General features: G+C 37.2%; 1 protein-coding gene across 2 annotated transcripts in view; it reads left to right on the top strand.

The window, feature by feature from the left end:
* KDM4C (lysine demethylase 4C) overlaps positions 1 to 23,865 on the top strand; it is a gene marked incomplete at both ends in the record, with an annotated part of 355,445 nt that overhangs the window by 180,574 nt on the left and 151,006 nt on the right. For both annotated transcript variants that reach the window (XM_080708835.1, XM_080708836.1), the window contains 3 exons: positions 1,902 to 2,137; positions 4,418 to 4,737; positions 6,776 to 6,884. In XM_080708835.1, the coding sequence (XP_080564961.1) occupies positions 1,902 to 2,137; positions 4,418 to 4,737; positions 6,776 to 6,884 (665 nt within the window). The remainder of the gene's footprint in view (positions 1 to 1,901; positions 2,138 to 4,417; positions 4,738 to 6,775; positions 6,885 to 23,865) is intronic.

Below are 23,865 nucleotides of genomic sequence, written 5' to 3'. Positions count from 1 at the left end.
TATCCCTATTTTATTCTTTTTTTTTTTTTTGAAACATGGTCTCACTAAGTTGCTGAGACTGGCCACGAACCTGCGATCCTCCTGTCTCAGCCTCCCAAGTACTGGGATTACAAACATGTGCTAATTTTCTGACTTTCTTTTTACCCCTTGATATTTATTTTCGACTATTTTAGAATTATAGTGATCTGAGGAAACTTGACATGGAGTTGAACTTTTGCCATTTTTTTTTATTTTTTAATTTTTTTTGCAGGTCTGGGGATGGAACCCAGGGGCATTTGACCTCTGAGCTACATCTCCTGCCCTATATTTTATTCTTTATTTTGAAACCGGGTCTCACTAAGTAGCTGAGGCTGTCCACGAACCGTGATCCTCCAAGTCTCAGCCTCCCAAATGCTGGGATTATAAGTGTGCGCCACCACGCTTGGCTAACTTTTGCCATTTATGAGATATACCTGAGGCCCAGAACTAGTTAGTGGTTAATCTAAACCTCAGGTGTTGCTATTTCTCCTCTAGTGTCTAGCAGTGATTTTCAGAATATTATTGTTTTAGAACAGCTTAGTATGTCAGTCACTAACATTTTAAAATTAGTAAGCAAATACAATAAAGAGTATTAAAGTGCTTTCCATGTGGTGATGGTAAGTATTAACTCAAGACAAGTATGTATGTGTATGTTTTGTCACTGTTTAAAATGTAGTTTACTGTTTATAACTTAGTATGAGTGTATTCAAACAATTTTAAGAAATACTAATTTAGAGAGTCAGTGCCTTTGAAAAATGCTCAGTCTACCTTTCCAATAAAGTCAACAAAGGGACAGTAGTCAATCTTTAGTTCAGAAGACACACCAACAGAACATCTTGAGAGGAGTTCTTCACTGGACAGAAAGCACAATAATCCATTTAGTTATATGACCTACCTAATGTAGGTGTTAATCCCAGTGGCCCTTTTGAGTTTATAGAGAATAGCAATCTATAATATCGAACAGATTGGAAGTGTCTGTTGGTATGTTTTGGGTATTGTTGCTTTAGTTGATTTGTAATTATCCGTAACTGTTAGAAATGTGTCATATACAATACATATTTTTGACAAAGATCAAATGCCTTACTTGAAATACTAAAATAGGAGGTAAATAAAAATAGTGTCTCCTCTGAAAGTTGGTATAAGATACTAAATATGTACTTAATTTCTTTATCTTTTGGTGATTTGGAATTAAATCTAATTTAATTTAATTTAATCCTCATGCATATTTGAGACATGTACAGAACTCATGGGGAAAGTAGTCACTTAGTTCATCTTGAACTATAAATAATTTACTCATATTTTTCATCATTTTCATAAGATATTCTGGTTTCTCTCTGCTCTTTAATATCTAAATATTATTTTATGTATTGGTTATAATTTTCTCACATCATTATTCTTAACTTTGTTTTTATATTTATACTTTCACTTATTTAAAATATTTTTATATTTAAATTCATTTTTCATTAAGATATACAAACATAAAAATTGTACACATTAATTAAGACATTACGCCATGTTTTAAAATGTGCATATTGTTTAAGATTCAAATCAGGGTTGGCATCTGGCTCCTCAAACATTTATCACTTCTTTATGATGACATAGCTTTTGAAGTATATAGTACATTATCATTGTCCACGTTTACCCTACAAATATTACTATAAAATATTAACCATGATTCATTTTTCTCATTAATGTTTAATCAGTTGCTTCCATTTATTTGAATTTTAACTTTTAGTACGTTGGTAAGGATTTCAATTTCAGGTTTAATCTGTTGTGGAGATTGTCTTTGCATAGCCATCAGTGTAAGTAAATGGGCAGTAATGTTTTACTGTTTGTATTTCTCATATGCTTTGTTCTCTGATCACTGCTTGTCTTATTAATAGCTTTCAGTGCACTAGGTCTCACTCTAAGAGGCCTAAGGCTGAGGAGGATGTGGAGGTGTCTACTCAAGTGGATGGGGCAGAGGTTCCTAACCGTGACTTAGCCACAGAGGACCCCAAAGTCAGTGAGAAGCCAGAAGGAGCAGCCAAGCTGGGGATCATAAAAACACCTTCAGAAGAAGCCTGTGCTACCAGGGTGCAGGTGGATCAGAACCTATCAGATGATATCAAACTCTCAGGTTAGGAAATGGCTGATCTGTAGTAGGTGGTTGATAATTTGATGCCTTAAGTTTGTGTTCATTAGGATGACAAAGATCAAATGCCTTACTTGAAATACTAAAATAGGAGGTAAATAAAAATTGTCCTCTTACTCACCTCCCTTAGACAATAAACTATCAAGAGTTATAGGGTAACTCAAACTGGCCAAGGGAATGTTGCAGATATCAGGGGCATTGATGATACTTTTAATGGAATCAAGACAAACAGCTAGCAGTATGTATTAGATTTAATAAAAAGTATGTATGTATGTATGTATGTATGTATGTATGTATGTATGTATGTATGTTGTGCCTGGAGATTGAACCCAGGAGCATTCTACCTCTGAGTTATATCCCTAGCCCTGTTTTATTTTTTGAAACAGAATTTCACTAAGTTATTGAAGGCCTCACTAAGTAGGCGAGGCTGGCCTCAAACCTGTGATCCTCCTGTCTCTGCCCCCCAAGTACTGAGATTACAAGCACTGGGATTAGAAGCGTGTCCTACCACGCCCAGTTAAGATTCTACAGTGAAATTTTGGTTTGCATTGGTGGTGTAGTGGTGAGCATAGCTGCCTTCTAAAATTAATTTTTTTTTTTTAACTGCAACTCAATGTGAAATACACAATACAATTTTGGAAAGTTTCTCCTGAATTCAGATAAAATAAAGAAAACCACTTTGAGCTAATTCTTTGCATATTTTTAGTTTTTAACTTAATTTTAAGAAGAAGAAAGAGATTAAAATTTAAAAACAACAACAAAAATAAAAGGTCAGGTTACTGAGATGGTATTTATGATTTACTGGCTGTTCTTGTAAATTAAAGCCCTCATTTAAAAGTCCCAGCTACTTTACCTTTCCACTTTGATAGACTATTTCTTTGAACCTGTGTTAACGTTTTGCCTTTTTAATACCTGTTGGGGTTTTTGTTCTTTTAATAATGAAGTTGATTGTTAATTCGTGTCTTCCTTTCATACCCTTTATCCTGTGAGTGCTTCAGTGGAGCTCCTACAGTCCTCCTCACTTAGGACGCCAGGTCTCTTGTCTCCACTGGTACACAGAGTGCTTTCTTCCTGATTTACTAGGGTGCACTCCAGACACTGTTGCTGGGATTCTTTACATAGATAGCTTAGGTCTTGTCTCTATCGTTTTCTTCTCTTATTCCACTTAGAATAAAAGTCATTAAATAGCCTTAAATAAACTTCTCCTCAGCTGCTTATACAGCCTTGTTTCATTTTTGTTGCAAATATATTGTTGAATAGAGTTCAACCCATAGGCCTTTTTCAAGTAAGTTCTAATTTTGGGGAAAACTAGACAAATTAATATTCACTGTTGCAAGTGGTTTGGTAGCTATGGTATGGGATTTTGAAAGTTTACCAGACCCAGCTGGATTAGCAAGTCTTCTGGCATAGATGCTATCTAAATTGAGTTGTAAAGAATGGATAGAGTAAGCGCGGCGTGGTGACTCATGCTTGTAATCCCAGTACTTGTGAGGATGAGACAGGAGGGTTGCGATTTGTAGCTAGCCTCAGCTACTTAGTGAGGCCCTCCACAACTTAGTGAGACTTTTTTTTTTTTTTTAAATAAAGAACAAAAATAGGGCTGGTGGTGTAGATCGGAGGTAGAATGCCCCTGGGTTCCATCCCCACTACCGCAGGGGGAGGGGAAAAAAAAAGACAAGTAGGGAAGAGAATTGCTATGCGTGCAGAGAAGAAATTATGTGATACACATGAACGTTCGTTTCTTTTTCCTCAATATGCTTTCTCCATACTGGGTTTAATTAACCATTTTATGAATTGACACAGGATTTAGTCTGTTCTGTTTCTTTGCATTTTGATCCCCAGGTTTTGAGGCCCTGTTTCAAAATTAAAATAAAATAAGGCTGGGGGTATAGCTCAGAGGTAGAATGCCCCTCGGCTCCAGTCCCAGTATCATGTATAACCATGTGTTAAGAAATTTTGTTATTGCTTTAATAGTTATTATAATTACCTCCCTTTTGGTATGAGTCTGTAATAGAATCTCTTTTTAGTCTCTTGTTTTGTCAGTCATTCCTGTTTTTAATCCCTTGTTTTACATATTTTCTTTTACAAAAGGCCAGTCCTTACCTTAACATATATGAGGGCAAAATGACGTATTGGTTTCCTTTTATGTTTATGTCTGTGGAAGTTGAGAGAGAAGGTTGGAAAATATAACATTAGTTGAGAATAATTTAACCCAGCAATAATACAGTACAAGATTTATTAATAGTCTTTTGTTTTACTCCTTAGGAAACAGCTACTTAAGTATGTCTGGAATGGAGAAAATAAACACTGTGGGTGAAAATCCTTACGGCACAAACACATCATGTTTGCCTAGTGAGGCAGATCACTCCATACCATTACCTAGTGGTCACGTGAAGGTCAAGGAATCAGACCCACTGAAGCTTCCATGGCCAAAGTCACCTGAGTCGTGTTCCTCAGTAGCTGAGAGTAATGATGTGTTTACAGAGGGCGAAGAGAGTGACGCCGAGGGCCAGGGGAGTGGCCTTGAATTTGGGGAGATCTCATCTGTCCTCAGTAAAGAGAGAAATGGCTTCAAAGTCCCCAGTGTATGTGACAATACCTGTTCTGTATTTGTTGTATGGTTAGAATGCTTTCATAAACAATAGTCTGTTCACTGATTGCTGTAGGGCAGAAATAAGTGACATTTTACATTTATGGTTTTAAATCATATTTCCTTCAGCAACTGGTAGGTAAGCAATCTGTGAGCTCTGGCTCACATCATGGTAATTTAGAGCATAGAGCATTGACCATATGTTAATGTTTTGTTATATAGTTTAAAGAATCAGTGTCTATATTTGGAGGTAATTGCAGATTAATGTACATTTTTGAGATATAGTACACAGAGATATTATATACTATTTACTTGTTTCCCCTCAAGAGTGCCATTTTGGAAAGCTATATTGACATTGATATACAGCGTAGTCTGTCACCTACGATATTAACTATTCTGGGAAGAACTCACCTGGTGGACTCTTCCTCTAGCCTCCAATTATTGTCTCTGTGGCTCAGCTTTCCTTAGCCTCTGTTTTAACATCAGGGTTCATCTGGTCCCTTTTTCCTCTAAGTCTATCCTTCAGGGCTGTGAATCATAATACCAGGGTGTCCCTTCTGTTTTTACCTATTCATGGATATTGGCCTTTTGCTTCTTGGACACTTTAAGATGCCTTTAGATTACCAAGTCCCCCATGCTGACTTTTTCGTTGGTGCCTTTCTGTGTCCCCAGTGTCCTTGTTCAGTGTCAGTATTTTATGCTTTTAGCAAAACTATCAGGTGATCAAGGATTGGGACTGTGTTAGCATTCAGAACCTCTTGTGGTCTACATCGTTGGAACAGGGAGATCAGTTGAGTTCCTGAGGAGAACCTCAGTTGTGCAAGCTTAGCTGGCTTCTGATCAAACCCACCTCTCAATTTTTCCTAATTCTTTCAACTTACCTCAGTTCTTTTCATATTCTTTAGCAGTGAGACAGATTATAAAAGGAGAGCTTTGAATACCATGGTCTCAAATGTCATTTCATGTAGGATTTTGTATTCCACTGAACTATAAAACATTTATTTAAACGACAAATGAAAAGTGAAAAATGGGCCAAATTATTTGGAAAGGTGCCTAAGAGAAGTTGAAAATAGTATTTACTATTTATGACTTATATTCAAGGTGGCAACAATGTATCATTAAAATATTTTTCTTTTGTTTTTTGATCTCTTATGTCTGACACTCGTTTCTGAATGGGTAGAAGTATGGATTCTCATCTTGGCAGTAGTTCCAGCTCTGTGAGGATAGAAAGCAAAATTATCTGCCAAGTGTTCATATGAGAACAATGTCGATGATGACTCAGCACCACAGTTCTTAGTATTTTTTTGAGGATATAGTTATAATTTGGGGCTTGTTTTAAAGGTGTTTTATTAGCTTTCTACCCACTAAGCTTATTGTAGGTTCAACAATTCTTCCCCTGAGGTTATTATTTTAAGATTAAATGGAAGGAACTGGGTGTGGTGGCCCACACCTGTAATCCTAATACTTGCAAGTCTGAGACGCGAGGATCCTGGGTTGGAAGCCAGCCTCAGCAATTCAGCGAGGTCCTTCACAACTTAGTGAGACTTTGTCGTAAAATAAAAAAATAAAATAGGACTGGGGGTGGAGCTCAGATGTACAATGCCTCTGAGTTCAGTTCCAAGCCGCAGCAACAACAACAGAAAGATTAAGTGGAAGCCAATTAATTGATCTCTTGGTAAAATGATTAAGTGACTGTCTCCTCCTTCTCTGGAGAGGCAATTGAACCCAGGGACATTCTACCCCCTGGCTACACCCCTAGCCCTATTTTTTATTCTTTCCTTTGAAACAGGGTCTCACTAAATTGAGAAGGACCTCACTAAATAGCTGAGACTTTCTGTGAACCTGCTATCCTCCTGTCTCAGCTTCCCAAGTACTGGTATTACAGGTGTGCACCACCATGCCCGGCTTCCTCTTCTTATTGACTTTAAATTTCCTAATAAGATAAATAAGCACCAGATTTCTTAATAAAATTTTTTTTTGCTTAAAACCTGTTTTTGTTTTTTTGTTTTCTTCCTTTTTTGTTCAATAACCAGATAATAGAGAGAGAGACCAAAACTGCTAAGAGCTGGCGTCATCCACTTAACAAGCCTCCTGCCAGATCCCCGATGACTCTAGTGAAGCAGCAGGCAACAAGTGATGAAGGTGAGACAAGGACGTCTCTCGGGTTTTCTTTTATTCCATATAGATGTTTGTTTTTTATAAAGTGCTTTGAAAAATTTCTTATTACAGAGGAAATTTGTACCTCTGGCAAATATATACTCTTTGGAAATAATAAATAATAAAGAGTTTACTGGCAAAAGGAATTTGAATTTTAGGAATATAGATTTACTTCATATAATCTAACAGTATTACTGTAAATGTCTCTGTGTTTCATATCATAAAATTAGTCATTCATGACATTTCTTGCACAGGTTTCAGAAGTTAATTACCATTTATGTAAAGGAGTCAAATCATGGAAATACATACTTTAGGCTCCGTTGCATTGTCTTTTCATTTAGCTCGAATCTTTTAAAGTCATAAATTTGAATAATAAAGAATCTATGTGCAGTTTTTGTGTAGTCTTTTATACCTGGATGCAGCTAAACATCCTTTCTGTTTAGCCAGATTGCACTGTTGTGTCTTGGTGGAAGGCAATTTCATTTATAATAGGGCTGTACTCCTGGACAGCATATATATTTTTTTGCTTAATGATTTTTTCTATTTTATTTTATTTTATTTTTTTGTAGGTAATGGGAATGGAGCCAGAGGCATTCTACCTCCGAGCTACACTCCCTGTACTACTTTTTCTTTTTTAATTTGAAACAGGGTCTCACTGAGTTGCAAATGGCCTCACTAAATAGCTGTGATCCTCCTGTCTCAGCCTCCCAAATACTGGGATTACAAGTATGTACCATCATGCTTGTCTCCTTTTATCTCTCATTGCAATTTTTTTTTTTTGTTACCTAAATTAAAAAGGAGACTATTAAGTAGCTACTTCTGTCTTAAAGTAACTCTTTGCATCCTATGGGTCTTATTTTTCCCTTTCTAAATGATCCATTCAACCAAATGTTGGGTAAAGAGTTTTTCTTTAGTTATTTTTCTTTATTGGTGGAAATTGTTAATTACAGTCACCTTCTTTGGGAGGGTGCAACACAGTAGGGATCAAGCTTCTTGTTTATATTAAACTAATTTTTCAGTGCACATGAACATCATTGACAGATTTTTTTTACCCTTTTCATTCACTGTCTTCTTTTGTAAAATATTTAGTTAGAATAAAAGTTTAAGAATGTAGGGACCAGTTAAGGATAGTCATACTTTCTATAAAACAATTCTAGGGGGGAATTCTGGTTCATGTAATAGAAATAATGAAACATGTTAGCATTTATTTTCATATGTCTAGTTTCTTTTGATTCTTCTTTATTTCAACTAGCCCAAACTATTTTTTTTAGTGTCACTATAATTAAAGGATACATTTGTATGAAATAATTAACACTCAACATTCAATACACATGTGTTTGCTTAGTTTTCTTCATCACGGATTGTCTTCAGCCTGGTTTCTTTGAAGGGAAAAGGCTATACTAACACATAAGGAAATCTGTTTTCTCCTATATGATTGTTTTCCCAGGAAGTTTATTTTGAGATGGGCTGTGATTAATTAACCCAGAGTTCTCCTTGGGGAGCAGTTCTGGTTTCAATCTGTAGTTAATGAAGTTGTTTCAAGGGTTTGAGTTTAACCAATTTGCTGAAACTTTGATGATTGTAAGCTTTTGCAATGGTCTCACTTTCCATTCTGATATGTTAAGGAGTCCTGGCATTCTCTGGGGAATTTTAAGAATTGAATAGAAAAATAAGAGAATTTTTTCCTAGCTAAAGAGTCTTATATTCTTCTTTTCTGACAGTGGGGAATATTGCATTGTCTGGAATAAACTATTTACATCATTGGACAATTGAGTGGTACATTTGCCTTTTCCCTCTGTGTCCCAGTAACGTGTGCACTTGGCATTGTGTGAACATTATTACTGTTAGACTGGGATGAACAGTGGGTTTATTGCTGATCAGAGCACACAATCTCTAATCCAGCTTCTTGGGAGATTTTCTACCCTAACTGTTTTGTTCTTTTTGTACTACTTATATATGGGAACATAGCTATATTAGAGCCTCTGAGAAATTGAGCCTTTTAAACAAATAGTTTCCAACCTTGGTGAATGAGGTGGAATATGCCCCTCCAAAAGAAAGGCTGCAAAAGATTGGGCACATATCTATGTTCCCAGCTACTTTGTAGGAGGCTCAGGAATGAGGACTATAATTTCAAGGCCAGCTAGGTCAGTTTAGGGATACCTTCTCTCAAAATAAAAAGGGCTGGAAATGTAGTCCATAGGTAGCATGCTTCTGGGACCTGTCCCCATCCACAGAAAGAAAGAAAGAAAGAAAGAAAGAAAGAAAGAAAGAAAGAAAGAAAGAAAGAAAGAAAGAAAGAAAGAAAGAAAAAGAAAGAAAGAAAGAAAGAAAGAACGAACACCATTAAGGGTCAGGTTCCTGATGAGCACCTCTGGAGCTTCCATGCAGAAGGAAGATGAGTCACCTCCACCTGCTGCTTTTCTTCAGAAGAGTGTGCAGTCACTCTTTGATACTCAAATGGCCTGATAATCTAGATACCTTTCCGATCATTGGTAGATCCATAGTTAGAGCGTCTTCAAGGATTTTCTGACTCTCATCCTATTCTTTCCTTGAAGATTTTTTATGTTTAGCAGCAAAACACACGAGGTGTTGGTAGTGGTGAAGAGGGAATGCATCATAAAAGAATGGTGGTTAGAATTAGCAATTTTTAGCTGGGCGTGGTGATACACGCTTGTAATCCCTGCGCTTGGGAGGCTGAGACAGGAGGATCACACGGGTTCGAAGTCAGCCTCAGCTACTTAGTGAGGCTTTCAGCAACTTGGTGAAACCCTGTTTCCAAATAAAATATAAAAAAGGTCTGGGAGTATAGTCCGGAGTTAGAAAGCCTCTGGGTTCCACCCCCAGTACCACCCAAAAAAAAAAAAAAAAAGAATTAGCATTTTTACATAAAAGCTAGTGTCTAATTTGTTCATTTTTGGTGAAAAATAATCTTAACTGTAAAGCACATATTTAATATCTATAATATAATTGAAAATATTAAGTTGCTCTGGCTTTTTTTGGTGTGTGTGTGTGTGTTTGGGTCTGGGGATGGTACCCAGGGGCATTCGACCTCCGAGCTACAGCCCCTGCCTATTTTTTATTCTTTATTTTGAAATTGAGTCTCACTGAGTTGCAAAGGGCCTCACTAAGTAGCTGAGGCTGTCTGCGAACCACAATCCTCTGGTCTCAGCCTCCGGAATGCTGGGATTATAAGCGCGTGTGCCACCACACCCAACTGGCTCTGGCTTTGTTTTAACTAAATGTATTTTTCAGTTTTATTTTTCCCCAGGTTAGGTAGCTAGACAAGATGTGTGTGTGTGTGTGTGTGTGTGTGTGTGTATCTATGTATCTATCTATGTATCTATCTATCTTGCAGTACTAGGGATTGAACCCAGGGCCATTTTACTTTTGATCTACTTTTCCAGCCCTACTTTTTATTCTTTATTTTGAAACAGGGTCTCAATAAGTTGTGGAGGGCCTCACTAAGTAGCTGAGACTGACTGTAATCCTGTGATCCTCCTGGTTCAGCCTCCCAAGTATTGGAATTACAAGCATTTTCTTGTTTAGTAAACCAATTATAAAAACATTGATTTGAAACAGTGACTTGAAAACTAATCTGTGTGGGCTGTCTTACTGTTGAAGCATTTAGGGTATGTGCCTATTCTCCTGTTGTGCGGTGTTGATATTATTGACTCTTCCTGCTTTTGTCTGAGTACAAGATCCATAGGCAGGAGCATGTGTATATGGCTGGGATGATCTAGGAAGTCTATGAGGATGACTCTGTTCTCAGAAGGCACTGCAAGTGAGGTGATGAACCCAATGGGTCTGGGGGCAGTTGGGTGTGGAATCCATAGCTGCAGTTCTTTTTTTTTTTTTTTTTTGGTTGTTAAGGATGCCTGCTCAAAGTCTTTCACATATTTTCTTCTATTATTACATTTCAATACAGGTTAAATGTTTGTTTTGTGGTACTAGGGATTGAACCCAGTGACATTCTACCTCTGAGCTTTATTCTCAGCCATATTTTATTTTTTTATTTTTTCTTTGGAAACAGGGTCTTTCTAGATTACTTAGAGTCTCATCAAGTTGATAAACTGTCTTTGAACCTGTGATCCTCCTGTCTCAACCTTCCAAGTCCTGAGATTATAGGTATAAGCCATCACACCCAGCTCAGATTAAGTTTTAAATTCCTTAGTGTGTGGCTTTGAGGCTACATTCTCATCTCCTTTCTCTAGTTTCACTTTCCTCAAATCCTCCTTTCTGTCTATTCAGAATTCCTTTTCTTCTATCCCCCACTCCTCCAAATGATTGCTGTATAGGTTTTCCACTACATCTCACCACTTACCTCTTGTCTTCTACTCTTTCTGCTAAGTACTCCACATTTTCTTAGCTCTGTCATGCCACAGATCACTTCCCCTTTACTTCTTTATTTGTCTGTGTTTCTGTCTTTCTGTTCTCACGTATCTCCTTTGTCGTCCTTCCCAGTGCTTGACAGTGAACTTCTCACTGCAACCACTGTGGCATTTATCTCCTGTGTCTCCTAGAGTGAGGAAGTGTGGGTAAATTGACCCTTAACCTTGTCAAAAGCCATTAAAATGATAGTCAGTCACCTCAATATATCATATATTGTCACATTAAAAGGAAAATGTAAGCCCTTGTCCAGGAAATAGTCTGTATATTTCTATGTTTGTAGAAAAACATGCTATTTTAATTAGCTATAGAAGTGTGAACATTTTATTTACTTAATGTCATCTATTTCAGTATGCTTGCCTGACAGAGTTGGAATTTTCTTTACCACCATGCCAAATCCCAGAGCTCCTTTAAAGTGAAAATGCAGCTGGCACATTTCAGATGTGGCCAGTGCTTTGGAGTCTTGAGAGGGTCAGTGGGCGAAGCCTTCCTAAGGACTAGTTTACTGTTTGCTTTGATCAGCTGATGGTGTTCCTGTTAGCTGGTTTTGTTTCCCATTCCCAGCAAAGGGATCATGCATACATTTTTGTCTCCAGCGTGCATTTTTCATTATATGATTAGGGCATGGATTTAATTTTCCTGCTTCGAACAATTGTAGCTTGAGGAAAAAAGAAATCTCAAGACTAGTCAGAACAAAATGAAGTTGCTAAATTTTCATTTTTGTACATATTTCTTTTGTTCTTTGATATAGTTTTTTAATGAATGCATGTGCATACATCCACACAGACCAACACATGTAATACACACATACTCTATGTAATATGATATAATGAGGAGACCAGGTGAAAGTATTGACTATTGGCAATTTCTTTGGCAAAAATTTTTAAGTTGTCAGTGACCTAGTGAGATCTTGTTTCAAAACAAAAAATTAAAAGAGCTGGGATGTAGCTCAGAGGTAGAATGCTCCTGAGTTTAATCCACAGTGACATACATACATGGAAGGAAGGAAGGTTGGTTTAAATAACTTTAATGTCTAATAATCAGGGTTGTTTAAATGCAGTATGGTTAAGCATCTCAATAAAATATACAGCTCTGGAGAATTATTTCAGAGTACCACATTTATATTATCAAGATAATACTTCCAACATAAAGGTAAATGGTAAAATATCGTATATATTTGTATTCCTTTTTATAGGTATCTGTATTTGTTTCCTTTTTTATGCTTTCATTGGTGCATTATATTCTCACATCATAATGTGAATTATGTTGACAATTATATACATGTACACAATCTTGATTCTCCCCCTCCCTTTTTCCCAATACGAGTACCCAGATTGTCATTGGTCTATATTCACATATATACATCGAGTCTATGGTAGTATTTTTATTAATGAATCTAAGTCTTTCTCTACCCCCACCCTCATATCTCCTCTGTGGCTTCCCTGAGATTTCTCCTCATCATCTAGAGTCTCTCTTGTATCCCAGTTACTCCCTATCCTGTACATATTAAAGAAAACATATGACCCTTCACTCTCTGTGATTGGCTAATCTCACTTAATATAATGTTCTTCAGGTCTTTCCTTTTTTTTTTCAAATGATATGATTTTATTTTTCTTTATCGCTAAATGGAATTTCTTCTCTCCTTTTTTTTTTCTTTTTGGTTGTACTGGGGGTGGAACCCAGAGGCTTTCTACCTCCAGGCTATACTCCCAGACCTCTTTTATACTGTATTTGGAACAGGGTCTCACCAAATTGCTGAGAGCCTCACTAAGTAGCTGAGGCTGGCTTCGAACCTGTGCGATCCTCCTGTCTCAGCCTCCCAAGCGCGGAGATTACAAGCGTGCGCCACCATGCCCGGCTATGGAATTTCATTATATGTATTTCCCATATTTTTTTTCTTGATGTCATTTCAGTTTATAGATTTTTAAAAAATAAAAGCATGCTACCTCTTGTTACTGGCACTCAGGTGAATGACAAGTGCCTGGACTTAAGGATTCGGTCACCAGCCCACATCAGAAATAAAAGAAAATGATATAAAAAGAAAAAATGAACTTATTCACAGTTGTACTAAAATTGGGAAGACAGCTAATCTTTACGTCCCCATATTACAAAATGTTAACGATTTATAGGAACCAAAGAACGAAAACCAAATATGTAGATTCAGAATGCTGTGTCAGCCTGGAAATGTGGCACTGTTTTGCTTCTCTGAGTTTTGTTGTATTTCTCTGGCTCCAGGCTTTGGGGCCGGGAACAAGGGTGGTAGCTCCAGAGTCCATTCTCTGCACAAGATAGTTACCTTTATGAAGCTGAGATGGAGAAAATAGCTTAAGGAACCAGGTTAGCAAGAAATGGCTGTGACTTAGAGGGGTGAAAATACTTCCGGGCTTTTTAAAAATTTAAAAAATTTAAATAATTTAAGTGGGTCCCATTACATTTTGACTAGCATTTTCATCAGCACCACTTTAATTTTACTGGCACAGACTCCAGAATTTCTCTTGAACGGACATAAAAATAATGGACATCCCTCACCAACCCCAGTGCTCAATATGCATTTTAATTCCTGATCCCAAACACACACATTTTTCTGCCCTTATGATTCCTTGTTTTTTCTTTGAAGCTTTTTGTTCTGCATACATTGTGCATTTCTTTTCTTTTCTTTCTTCTTTCTTTTTTGCAGTATTAGGGATGGAAGGGAGGGACATTTGACCTCTGTGCTACACCCTTGACCTATTTTTTATTCTTTATTTTGAAACCGGGTCTCACTAAGTTGCAGAGGGCCTCCTAAGTAGCTGAGGCTGGCTGCAAACTGTCATCCTTCTGTCTCAGCCTCCCAAATGCTGGGATTACAAGCGTTAACCACCATTTTTTGGACAAATTTACTGTATTTGTTTTTTCTTTTTTATTTTTTTTATTTTTGGTGGTACTGGGGATGGAACCCAGGGGCCTTCTACCTCCAGGCTACTATCCCAGACCTACTTTATATTTTGTTTGGAAACAGGGTCTCTTAAGCCAGCTGAGGCTGGCTTCGAACCTGCGCGATCCTCCTATCTCAGCTCCCAAGTGTGGGGATTACGGGCGTGCGCCACCATGATTGGCACTATATTTGTTCTTAATAAAACTTCTAGCTCTGTTTTTTTCCTCCTTTCAATATACTTAAAAACAAGTATACTTGTAATTGTACTTCTACTTGTTTCGTATACTTTCCAATGGTTAGGTAGTGAGGTTTGTGACATCCTTCACATGTCCCAGTCACTAACAGGGACCCTCTCCCCAGGGTTTCTCACTCTGTGTTGGTGGTGATGACTGTTGACAGGCTTGTGATGAAGGTGGGGTTTTGTTGGATAATGTGTGCAGTACTTGGAAGATATCACTCAAAACGAGCATAAGATTTTCATTAGATGATTTTAATTTTTTTATGCTCCTACGTCTACAAGTTTTTTACAGTACACATTTTATATCTTGTCAAAAATATTTTATAGATTTGGAGTGTCAATGTGATGAAATAGATTACTGATAATCCTTCATTTACAAAAGAGCCAGAAATCATAGTTAAAGTAAGATTGATCAGCTTTATATGTGCATATAGAGGCAAAATAGAATCAAGGGCAATATTTCTTTCTATCTATACTACAGTCAGTGGGCTCCTTCACTACATTAACTACATGATATCGTCCGGCCGTCCTGCTGTGTTTACAAAGTAGGTATTGTAGCAAAACCTGGCACCCAGAGTTATTGTGAGGGTTAAAAGATTAAATGTGTGTACTTGATGCACACCTGTAACCCCAGCTCCTTAAAAGGCTGAGGCAGGAGGGTTTCAGGTTTGAGGCCAACCTGAAAAATTTGCGGGCCCAGGGGTGTTTATTTAAGTGGTAGAACTTAAGCATTTTCAAGGTCCTGAGTTTGATCCCTGGTACCATTAAATTAAAAAAAAAAAAAAAACAAAGAAAGAAAAAGATTAAATGTGTCTGAAGTATTCAGAACAGTGTACTGTGGGAACTTAATGATGATATTGCTATTGTCAATATAATTAAGAAGGGGCTGGTAGCTGGCTTATTGAGAAATGAGGGAAACTCAGAGATAAATGCCATCCAGATATGTAAAGAAGAGTCATGCTGTGGCTCCTTCTGGGACATTTACTGGCTAGAGTGGAGGCATTTGGAACCAAGACCCGAAGGATCTTTTCAACATACAAAAACAGATTCTGGGTAGTCTCTACCTTTACTGAAGGGTGCACTTAAGGAAATCAAAAAGCAAAATCAACACCACCATAGATGCAGTCAGAAGACCAGAGAGCTTGCTATCCTGGACCTTAGCCTCAGTGGGAAAAGGCAATAGGATAGAAGAGAAATCCATGTGACAAACTTTATACCTTACGACTGCAACCAAATTTATAGTTCATATTCCAAGACAGAAAATATAACGGAAAGAGCATTTGATCTGGAAGAGGAGTCTGGCTGACTGATTGATGGACTCTGGAGTCCTGGCTTTCTGCCTTGCTATATTTTGTGACTATGGGCAAGTTATCTCAGGTTCTGAGTGGTCAGTGTTCCTAACCTACAGTTCATTCCTGGGTTTTGAGCATTTCAAATGCTTTGAAATAGCGTGCAGTGATCTTGAGAGTGATGTCAAAGGAGCCAATAGCCGCTGAACCAAAGATTGAAATATACGAATACTCATCTGTTGTGTGACCCAAGTGCAGAGGTGACCCCATCTGCAAGTTTGAACATTGGCAAGCCTCAGATTAAAGTGCTGGTGATGCACAGATTCCTCTTATCTGAATTGTCTGAGAAATTTGTTCTCATCCCTTCAGCAAGTGCAGTACTGTAATGAGCTGATATGCATATCTTTGAAATTAAAGACAGCTTAGACCTGATTCCTATCTATGGGATTTCTACGTGCCTTTAGGGTTAGATTAAGAACATATTTCCACAGTGTTATAGTAATTTATTTTTTGGAAGTCTGTCTATATTAATATTATAATTCATTTAGGAATGGATTAAATATTTAAACAAAGAGATGAAGAGATGGAATTTGCTTCTTCAATTAGAGATTATTCTTAGTGTCTGACCATTATTTAACCCAGGCTTTTAGTTGTTTTGAATAATAAAACATACAAATTTATAAACATGTAAGTAAATGAAATATGAGGAACTCTAGTCTGACAGTGTTTGATTACTTCCCCAAATTATGGTCTTGTTTCTTTATTTTCTCTTTCTTTCCCTCCTCTTTCTCCCTCCCCTTATCCTCTCATTTGTTTTTATTAGATTGAGGATTGAACCCAGGGACTACCATGTGTTAGGCAAGCACTGATCTACATCCCCAGTTCCACTTTGACTAATTTTAGTTTGAGACAGGGTCTCAGTAAGTTCCAAGGCTGGCCTCAAACTTGGGATCCTCTTACAGCAGTGTCCTAAGTAAGTAGTTGGCATTACAGGAATCTGCTATCACAACCTGCACATTCTTTCTTTTAGGCTTATGTTTATAAATCAACTGATAACTAAACTGGTGCTCAGAACTGTTAACTGATTTCTTTTCACTACAACTTCGATTGCCCCCTTCCTTTTAAATTTTTGGTACTGGGAATTTAACTGTGTCATTTTACTTCCAAGCTAAACCCCTTTTAATTTTTTTGTTTTGAAACAAGTGCTCACTATTTGATGAGAGTTTGTCTAAGTTGTTGAAGTTGACCGGAGAGCTTCCTGTCTCAGCCTCCCAAGTACTGTGCTTACAACCTTTCACAACTGTGCCCAGTGGAACTTGTATATTATTCTGTGATTGTCTATGGTATTTTCAGGATGTTTTACTCTGCTATTTATTCATTTTATGTACAACAGGCTGGTTCTTGGGTACTTTGTAATTGTTGTTCACATATAAAGACATTACTTAGAATTGTAATTTAGAATTGGCTTTTTATCTTTAGTAGGTAGATTTTTTTTGAGTTTTGTTCCTTGCTCTGGGCATGATATAGTTCCTGTTTTCTAATTGAATTGATATGTACTGGCCAGTCTTTTTTTTTTTTTTAAACTCTTTTGAAACAGAGTCTCACTAAGTTTACCATTGTCTGGCCTTGAACCTGCAATTCTTCTGTGTCAGCTTTCCATGCATACTTGGCCCTGCTAGATTGGCCAGTCTTAATTTTCTTTCTTTTATTATAAGGACTAAGGGAATATATTGACCTTATAGGCTTGGTGAAATGCACCTTTCAACCCCATACTTAAGAGACTGAAATAGGAGTATCCCAGGCTTGAGACCAGTCTAAGCAATTTACTGAGGCCTTCACCCACTTAGACCCTGTTTTAAAATGAAAAATAAAATACAGCTGAGGGTGAAGCTCAGAGGTAGAAAGCCCCTCCTGGGTATAATCCGTAGTACCCCCCAAGTATTTTTTGGTCAATACTTTAAGTATTATTTAAAATATATTTTGGTATCATTTTAATATTATAGCATTTATATACTTGCTTTTCCAGGTGGTCATAGGTGCAAGACTGTTTTATGGTGGGCAGGCCGAAGCCTGGTTGTGGACTATTGTTTGCCTTTAGTGGAAGGGAATTTAGGGAGTGAGGTGGGGAGGCGAATGGGGATACTTAATCAAGGAAACAGTTGAATTAATGCTATGTTCATATATGCGTTATAATGCTAGTTTCTTTGTTGTTGTTGTTTTGTCATTGTTATTGTGGTATGGGGATTGAACCCAGGGGCAGTCTACCTTTCAGCTACACTCCCAGCCCTATTTTTTATTCTTTATTTGGAAACAGGGTCTCAGTAAGTTGCAGAGAGTCTCACTAAGTAGATGAGGTTGGCTTTGAATCTTAGATCCTTCTGTTTCAGCCTCCGAAGTACTGGGATTACAAGCATGTGCCACCATGTCTGGCTATGGACCTCAGTTTTTAATGTTTGTATTTACTTCCCATGTGGAAAATGCAGAAGACACAAAAGAGATTTGTCCATTTTGCTGCCAGCAGCCAGCTGTGCTGGATGTTGTTTCCAACCTTGTTCCATGCATGTTATTCTAACAACTTCTTAGGTCATAAAGGCTCACATTCTTCGGCACTACCAAATCTTTAGGCTAATACCATTTTCAATATTGTGTACAGGGAAAGGGAGGGTTGGGATCCAGAGGGAAATAGATTAGGTGCTTTTGTACACATATGTTTCTATCACTGTGCATCTTGTTATGATGTTTGATCACAATGCACCAATAAAAAAATAGCCTACCTTGCATTGGAGAACTGAGTCATATATTCCTTCTAAGGCTCTTCAGATGTCTACTCATCTGTATGATGAAGTAGTTTTTGGATTAGAGATTCAAAGATTCTTTCAAACTCTAAATTTTTTTTTTGTTTTATGAAAATCTAGCAGGAGAGAAAACTAATCCTTGTCCTGTGATTGCCTTTCTTTGAAAAGGAAAATAATAAAATATAGGTATATCTCACAAAGAAAGCATTTCTCTCTGTAGTCCTGTTCTCTGCCAGTTTTGAAAACTAAATGCTGTTTTATGATGACTGCTTTATGTCATGCTCCAAATGTTATTAATTTTTGTATAATGATCGCTTTTCTTTGTTCCATCAATTCTTATTAGCTTGAGGTAACATTATACTTTGATAATAAGTACAGTTATTTTTCTATCTATTTAAGCAATAAAACAGCAAATTCAGCAGATTACTAAGTAGATTGGCTTGGAATGTTTGTTGATAGGTCACATCCAGTGTTTTCCTGCATTTTGTGGATATAAAACATTAGATGTTGTTGGCAGTCAGACGGAGTGGATATTTTATCCACTCAGTTTTATAATAATAGCCGGGTATTCTCAGTTTAGCCTGGTTTCTCTATCACTAAATTCTACTGGAATCCCTGATGGCTTTGGCTTTAACTATAGTATGAGGAATAAAAATAAAAAATACTTGACTCTAATATGCTAGTGGCTAAGGTTAGGTTTTGATTAATTAAAGGCCGTAGAGTTTCGTTCTGTGCTTTTCACATATAATCTTGAATCCTTTATCAGTAATGCTTGGCATGAACGCTTATTATCAGATGTCTGAGTGTGCTCAAAGTATTAGGAGTGTAAACTGATAGTTAAAGCTTTGATTCTTTTGGGTTTGTGAATGTCTGGTTATTCTTTATTTAAATATACTTTTATTAGTGTATTAACGTCTTGCATCATAATGTAGTTTGGAATGATAGGGACCTGCATGCATATGGCACTTTTTGCGCTTCTCTCTGGCTTCCTTTCCACTCCTTCCCCTTCTCTATACATGGTAATTGAGATTGGCATTGATAATTTCACATATGTACATAACAACATTGGAAATGTTTCTTCATGAATTTTCCCTCCCCCTGGCCTCACTCACCACTCTTCTCAGGATCCCTTAATGGCTTCACTAGGGCTTCTCTATTATCAGAAGTCCCTCTTGCATCCTGATTACTCCCTAGGTTGCACATACGAAAGAAAACATATGACTCTTCACTTTCTATGACTGGCTAATCTCCAGTCTTAATATAATTTTCTCCAGGTCCATTTATTTTCCTGCAAATGACATAATTTTGTTCTTTTTTTATTGCTGAGCAAAATTTTATTGTGTGCTTATCCCATTATTTTGTAATCCATTAATCTGTTGAAATCTGCATATATGTCACTGTCAACATGATTTACATTATGAGACTAAATTGCACCAATAAAGCATATTAAAAATAAATAAATAATACTTAAAAACAATGAAGAACTAAGATGGAAGAATCACACATCCTGATTTAGAAACCTACCACAAAGCTATAGTAATCAAAATAGTATTATGGATCCACCAAATGACCCAGCCATATCAATTCTGGGAATTTCCAAAGGAATTAAAATTAAAATATTATTGTGATGCATGCTTGTCCATGTTTATAGTATTATAATTTACAAGATCCAAATTATGGAACCAACCTAGGTGTCCATCAACAGATCAATGGATTGTTAGTCATTTGTGTGTGTGTGTGTGGGGGGGGAGTACTGGGCATGGAACCCAGAGGCATTCTACCTTAGCGTAAGTTACCTCCCCAGCTCAATTTTATTTCTTGTTTGGAAACAAGGTCTCACTATATAGATCAGAGTCTCACTGCTTCCTGAGGCTGTCCTCACACCTGAGAACCTCCTGTCCCTAGTACTGGGATTATGGGCATTGTGGCACCTCCACACTCTGCACAATTGTTATTCTTAAGCCTTTTAGAAAATATCCAGGAACAACTTTGCACAATAGCATGGTTCTTTTTTTTTTCTTTTTTGAAAAATATGTTTTTATATTAGGTTGAAAGACAGGGTGGCTGCAAACCTATGATTTTCCTGTCTCAGATTTCCAAGTAGTTGGATTACAAATGTGCACCAGCATACCCATCTAGAAAAGCTAACTTTATACAACTGACTTTAAATATTGTTTTACATTTTACTAAACTTTTGTACAGTCTTTTCCCAAATTGATAAATACTTTAACTATATTGGCCACTAAATTATTCCTTACTTCGAAACCTTTTCTGTATTTTTCTTCACTTTGGGGAGTGGGTTGTGAGTCTATCCCTGAAGATGGAGGAAAATTTAAATATATTTAAAATATTACTTTTATGATTATTTTATGGCCTTTATTTTCTTTGTTTTGCTGTTTATCAGTGATAAATAATCAGAGCTACAAGCTGGCAACATACTAAAGAGTGGCCTTTTGGGCGCCTCGGCCATGGATTTTACGAAGGAACTTCCTACAATTGAGACTTCCAACTAATGAGTGAATGGTTAGGAAGTGTTTCTTATTCCCATTATCTTAACTGTATGTGTTTGCAGTTCTCTTTTCTGAATCTTAGCTCTATTAAATCCTCCACTGCATATATTCTCTTCCATTGGTTTAATTTTTATGTTCTCTCTTGTTTGAGAAGAATATTTTCAAGATCAAAAGGTGCAGAGATCGCCAGGCGCAGTGACACATACTTGTAATCCAGTGTGTGAGAGACTGAGACAGTAGGGTTGCAGGTTCATGGCCAGCCTCAGCATCTTAGTAAGGGATCCTGCAACTTAGACCCTGTTTCAAAATAAAAAATAAAATATGGCTGGGACTGTAGCTCAGAAAGAGAAAGCTCCTGTCTTCATTCCCCAGTAACTCCTCCCCCCAACACACATACAGACAACATACAAAGATTTTTGTCATTCATAAAAAAATTGGATGTTAAGGACAGAAGGTTGGCTATGATATATGAATATGGTTGAGCATCACAAAAGTATTTCTATAGCAGTTGCTACCCTCTTCTCCTGAGATAGTGAACTTTATGAATCCTTCAAGACTAGAGTGTTGGTTAAGAACCTTTTTTGGAAAAGCACAGTGAGTATGAAGACTTTGGGAGGGAGTGAATGTGGCATGGAGGAGAGCTGACTTGATGGCAGATTCACTGATGAAGGATTCTGAGGTGGAAAGAGAGAATGAAGGTATCCTACTATGTCCTCTTCTCGTTTCTGAATGTTCTTTTAAACAGTTTCCCTTGTTGTTGGTATCATGACTGATCTGTTCAAAATTCTCTTTGTTAGTTCCTAGATCACAATATCTAAAGATTCTGTTGTTTTTTAGTTTAGTGGAACTTTTGTTTTGCTGGTCATTTGCATCATGTTAGTAGTAGTTCACTGCTTACAGTTTTTGTTTTACCATTTTTTGACTTTATGTTTGAGATTCTGTTAGTGAAAAAGCTTCAGAAACTAGGCATTTCTCCCATAGGATATTTTAAAATCTTTGAAAACAAAACACTGTTTATTTTTATTTCTTATTTCCTACATCTTTCTTATTTCCTAACATGCTGTGAGATTTGTGTGCTCAACCTTTAACCTATCTTTGATATAATGCTCAGAGTAAATTCCTTTGGTTCCAGGTTGTCAGCTGGGTTTCCAAAGATATGGCAGCTTACTTCAAGGAGTTTCTTTTCCTCATTCCCACCATGATATGAGAATTGACCTTTTTCCTGTTTATATGCTTTAATAGTGAACATTTTCAGGAGTGGTGGCATGTGCTTGCAATCCCAGTACTTGGCAGTCCAAGACAGGAGAATTGCAGGTTTGAAGCCAGCCTCAACAACTTAGTTCGGTTTTCGGCAACTCAGCGGGACTCTGTTTCCAAATAAATAATAAAATAGGGCTGGGGGTGTAGCTTGGAGGTAGAATACCCCTGTGTCCAATACCCTGCAAAGCCAAACAGAATGGAACATTACTTAAAATTCTTTATGATAGAAGATTTTTTCTATTAATGAAACTGAAGCTCATTCTCACCATTTCACTTGCCCAAGTGAATCATTGCTCAGCTTCTCAATATTCCTCTTTTAGGCAATGCTAATAATGTCAAATATCCTTGGGAAACTCAGTTCCCTAGAGATATTCTCATGATCAAGGGATTTTTCATGCAATAGAAATTTTGAAGGTGCATTCTTTGAAATGTCTATTTTTAAAGCACATATTGAATTAGTTGGAATGTATCCTTTTAACAGAATGTTTTGACACCTGTCTTATTGAGAGCTGACTCACAAAGAATAAAACTATAATGGGGTTGAGGGTGTGTAGTTCAATGGTAGAGTATATGCTTAGCATATGAGAAACCCTGCATTCAATCTCCAGCACCAAAAACAAAAAGCAACAGAAAACTATGTCTACTCATTTAATTTCTTATGCTATAGGCCTAAAATAATGGAATTCTTTATTATCCATTATTATTAGAATGAAGGGATCTGTAATACAGAACTTAGTTTTTCAATGTCACTACTTACTGTATGATCATAACTAAAATTCCTGTAAATTTTTTCTTCCTTTTTTGTGGTACTGGGGATGGAATCCAGGGACATTCAACCTCCAAGCTACACCCCCCCACCCCCTTTGGTCATACTGGGGATGTAACCCAGGGGCCTTCTACCTCCAGGCTACATTCCTAGACCTATTTTATATTTTATTAGGAAACAGGGTCTCTTAAGCCTGCTGAGGCTGGTTTTGAACCTACATGATCCTCCTGTCTCAGCCTTCCAAGAGCAGGGATTACAAGCATGCACCACCACGCCCAGTTCTTTATTTTAAAACAGGGTCTTATTAAGTTGCACAGGGCCTCACTAAGTAGCTGAGGCTGGCTGCAAACCTGTGATTCTCCTTTCTCAACCTCTCAAATACAGGGATTACAAGCGTGTACCACCACGCCAGGCAATTTTTTCTCTTTTGTACTTTTGAATATACCTTTATACCCTTTTCAGACTCATCAATTTAAAAACTCACCACAATGTAGTTTGTATACAGTATTCAGTATCTCAGTGTGATAATAATAAAGTTCCAAAGTTTGGATCTTCTTTGCTTTTGGTGTAACTCATCCCTGCTTTCCTCTCCCTTCTCTCTTTCGCCCAGTTTTCTCCAGCACATTTGAAACCATTTATAATGCCTTCCAGGACTGTGAATTCGCTCAGGTACCTGAAACATAACAGATGCTGCTGTGCTCTTCATAGCAGAGAATGGTGCTATACCAGCCAAAACACATCACTGAAATATAACTCCAAGCAAGCAGCAGAGTTATTGTGGTGACTGGCAAAGGAAAATTGTACTGTA

This window comes from Muscardinus avellanarius (genome assembly GCF_963383645.1).
Source record: "Muscardinus avellanarius genome assembly, chromosome: 13".
In the NCBI taxonomy this organism is placed as follows: domain Eukaryota; kingdom Metazoa; phylum Chordata; class Mammalia; order Rodentia; family Gliridae; genus Muscardinus; species Muscardinus avellanarius.
The sequence above is the reverse complement of the archived record's forward strand: the minus strand, read 5'-3'. Positions and strand labels throughout refer to the sequence as shown.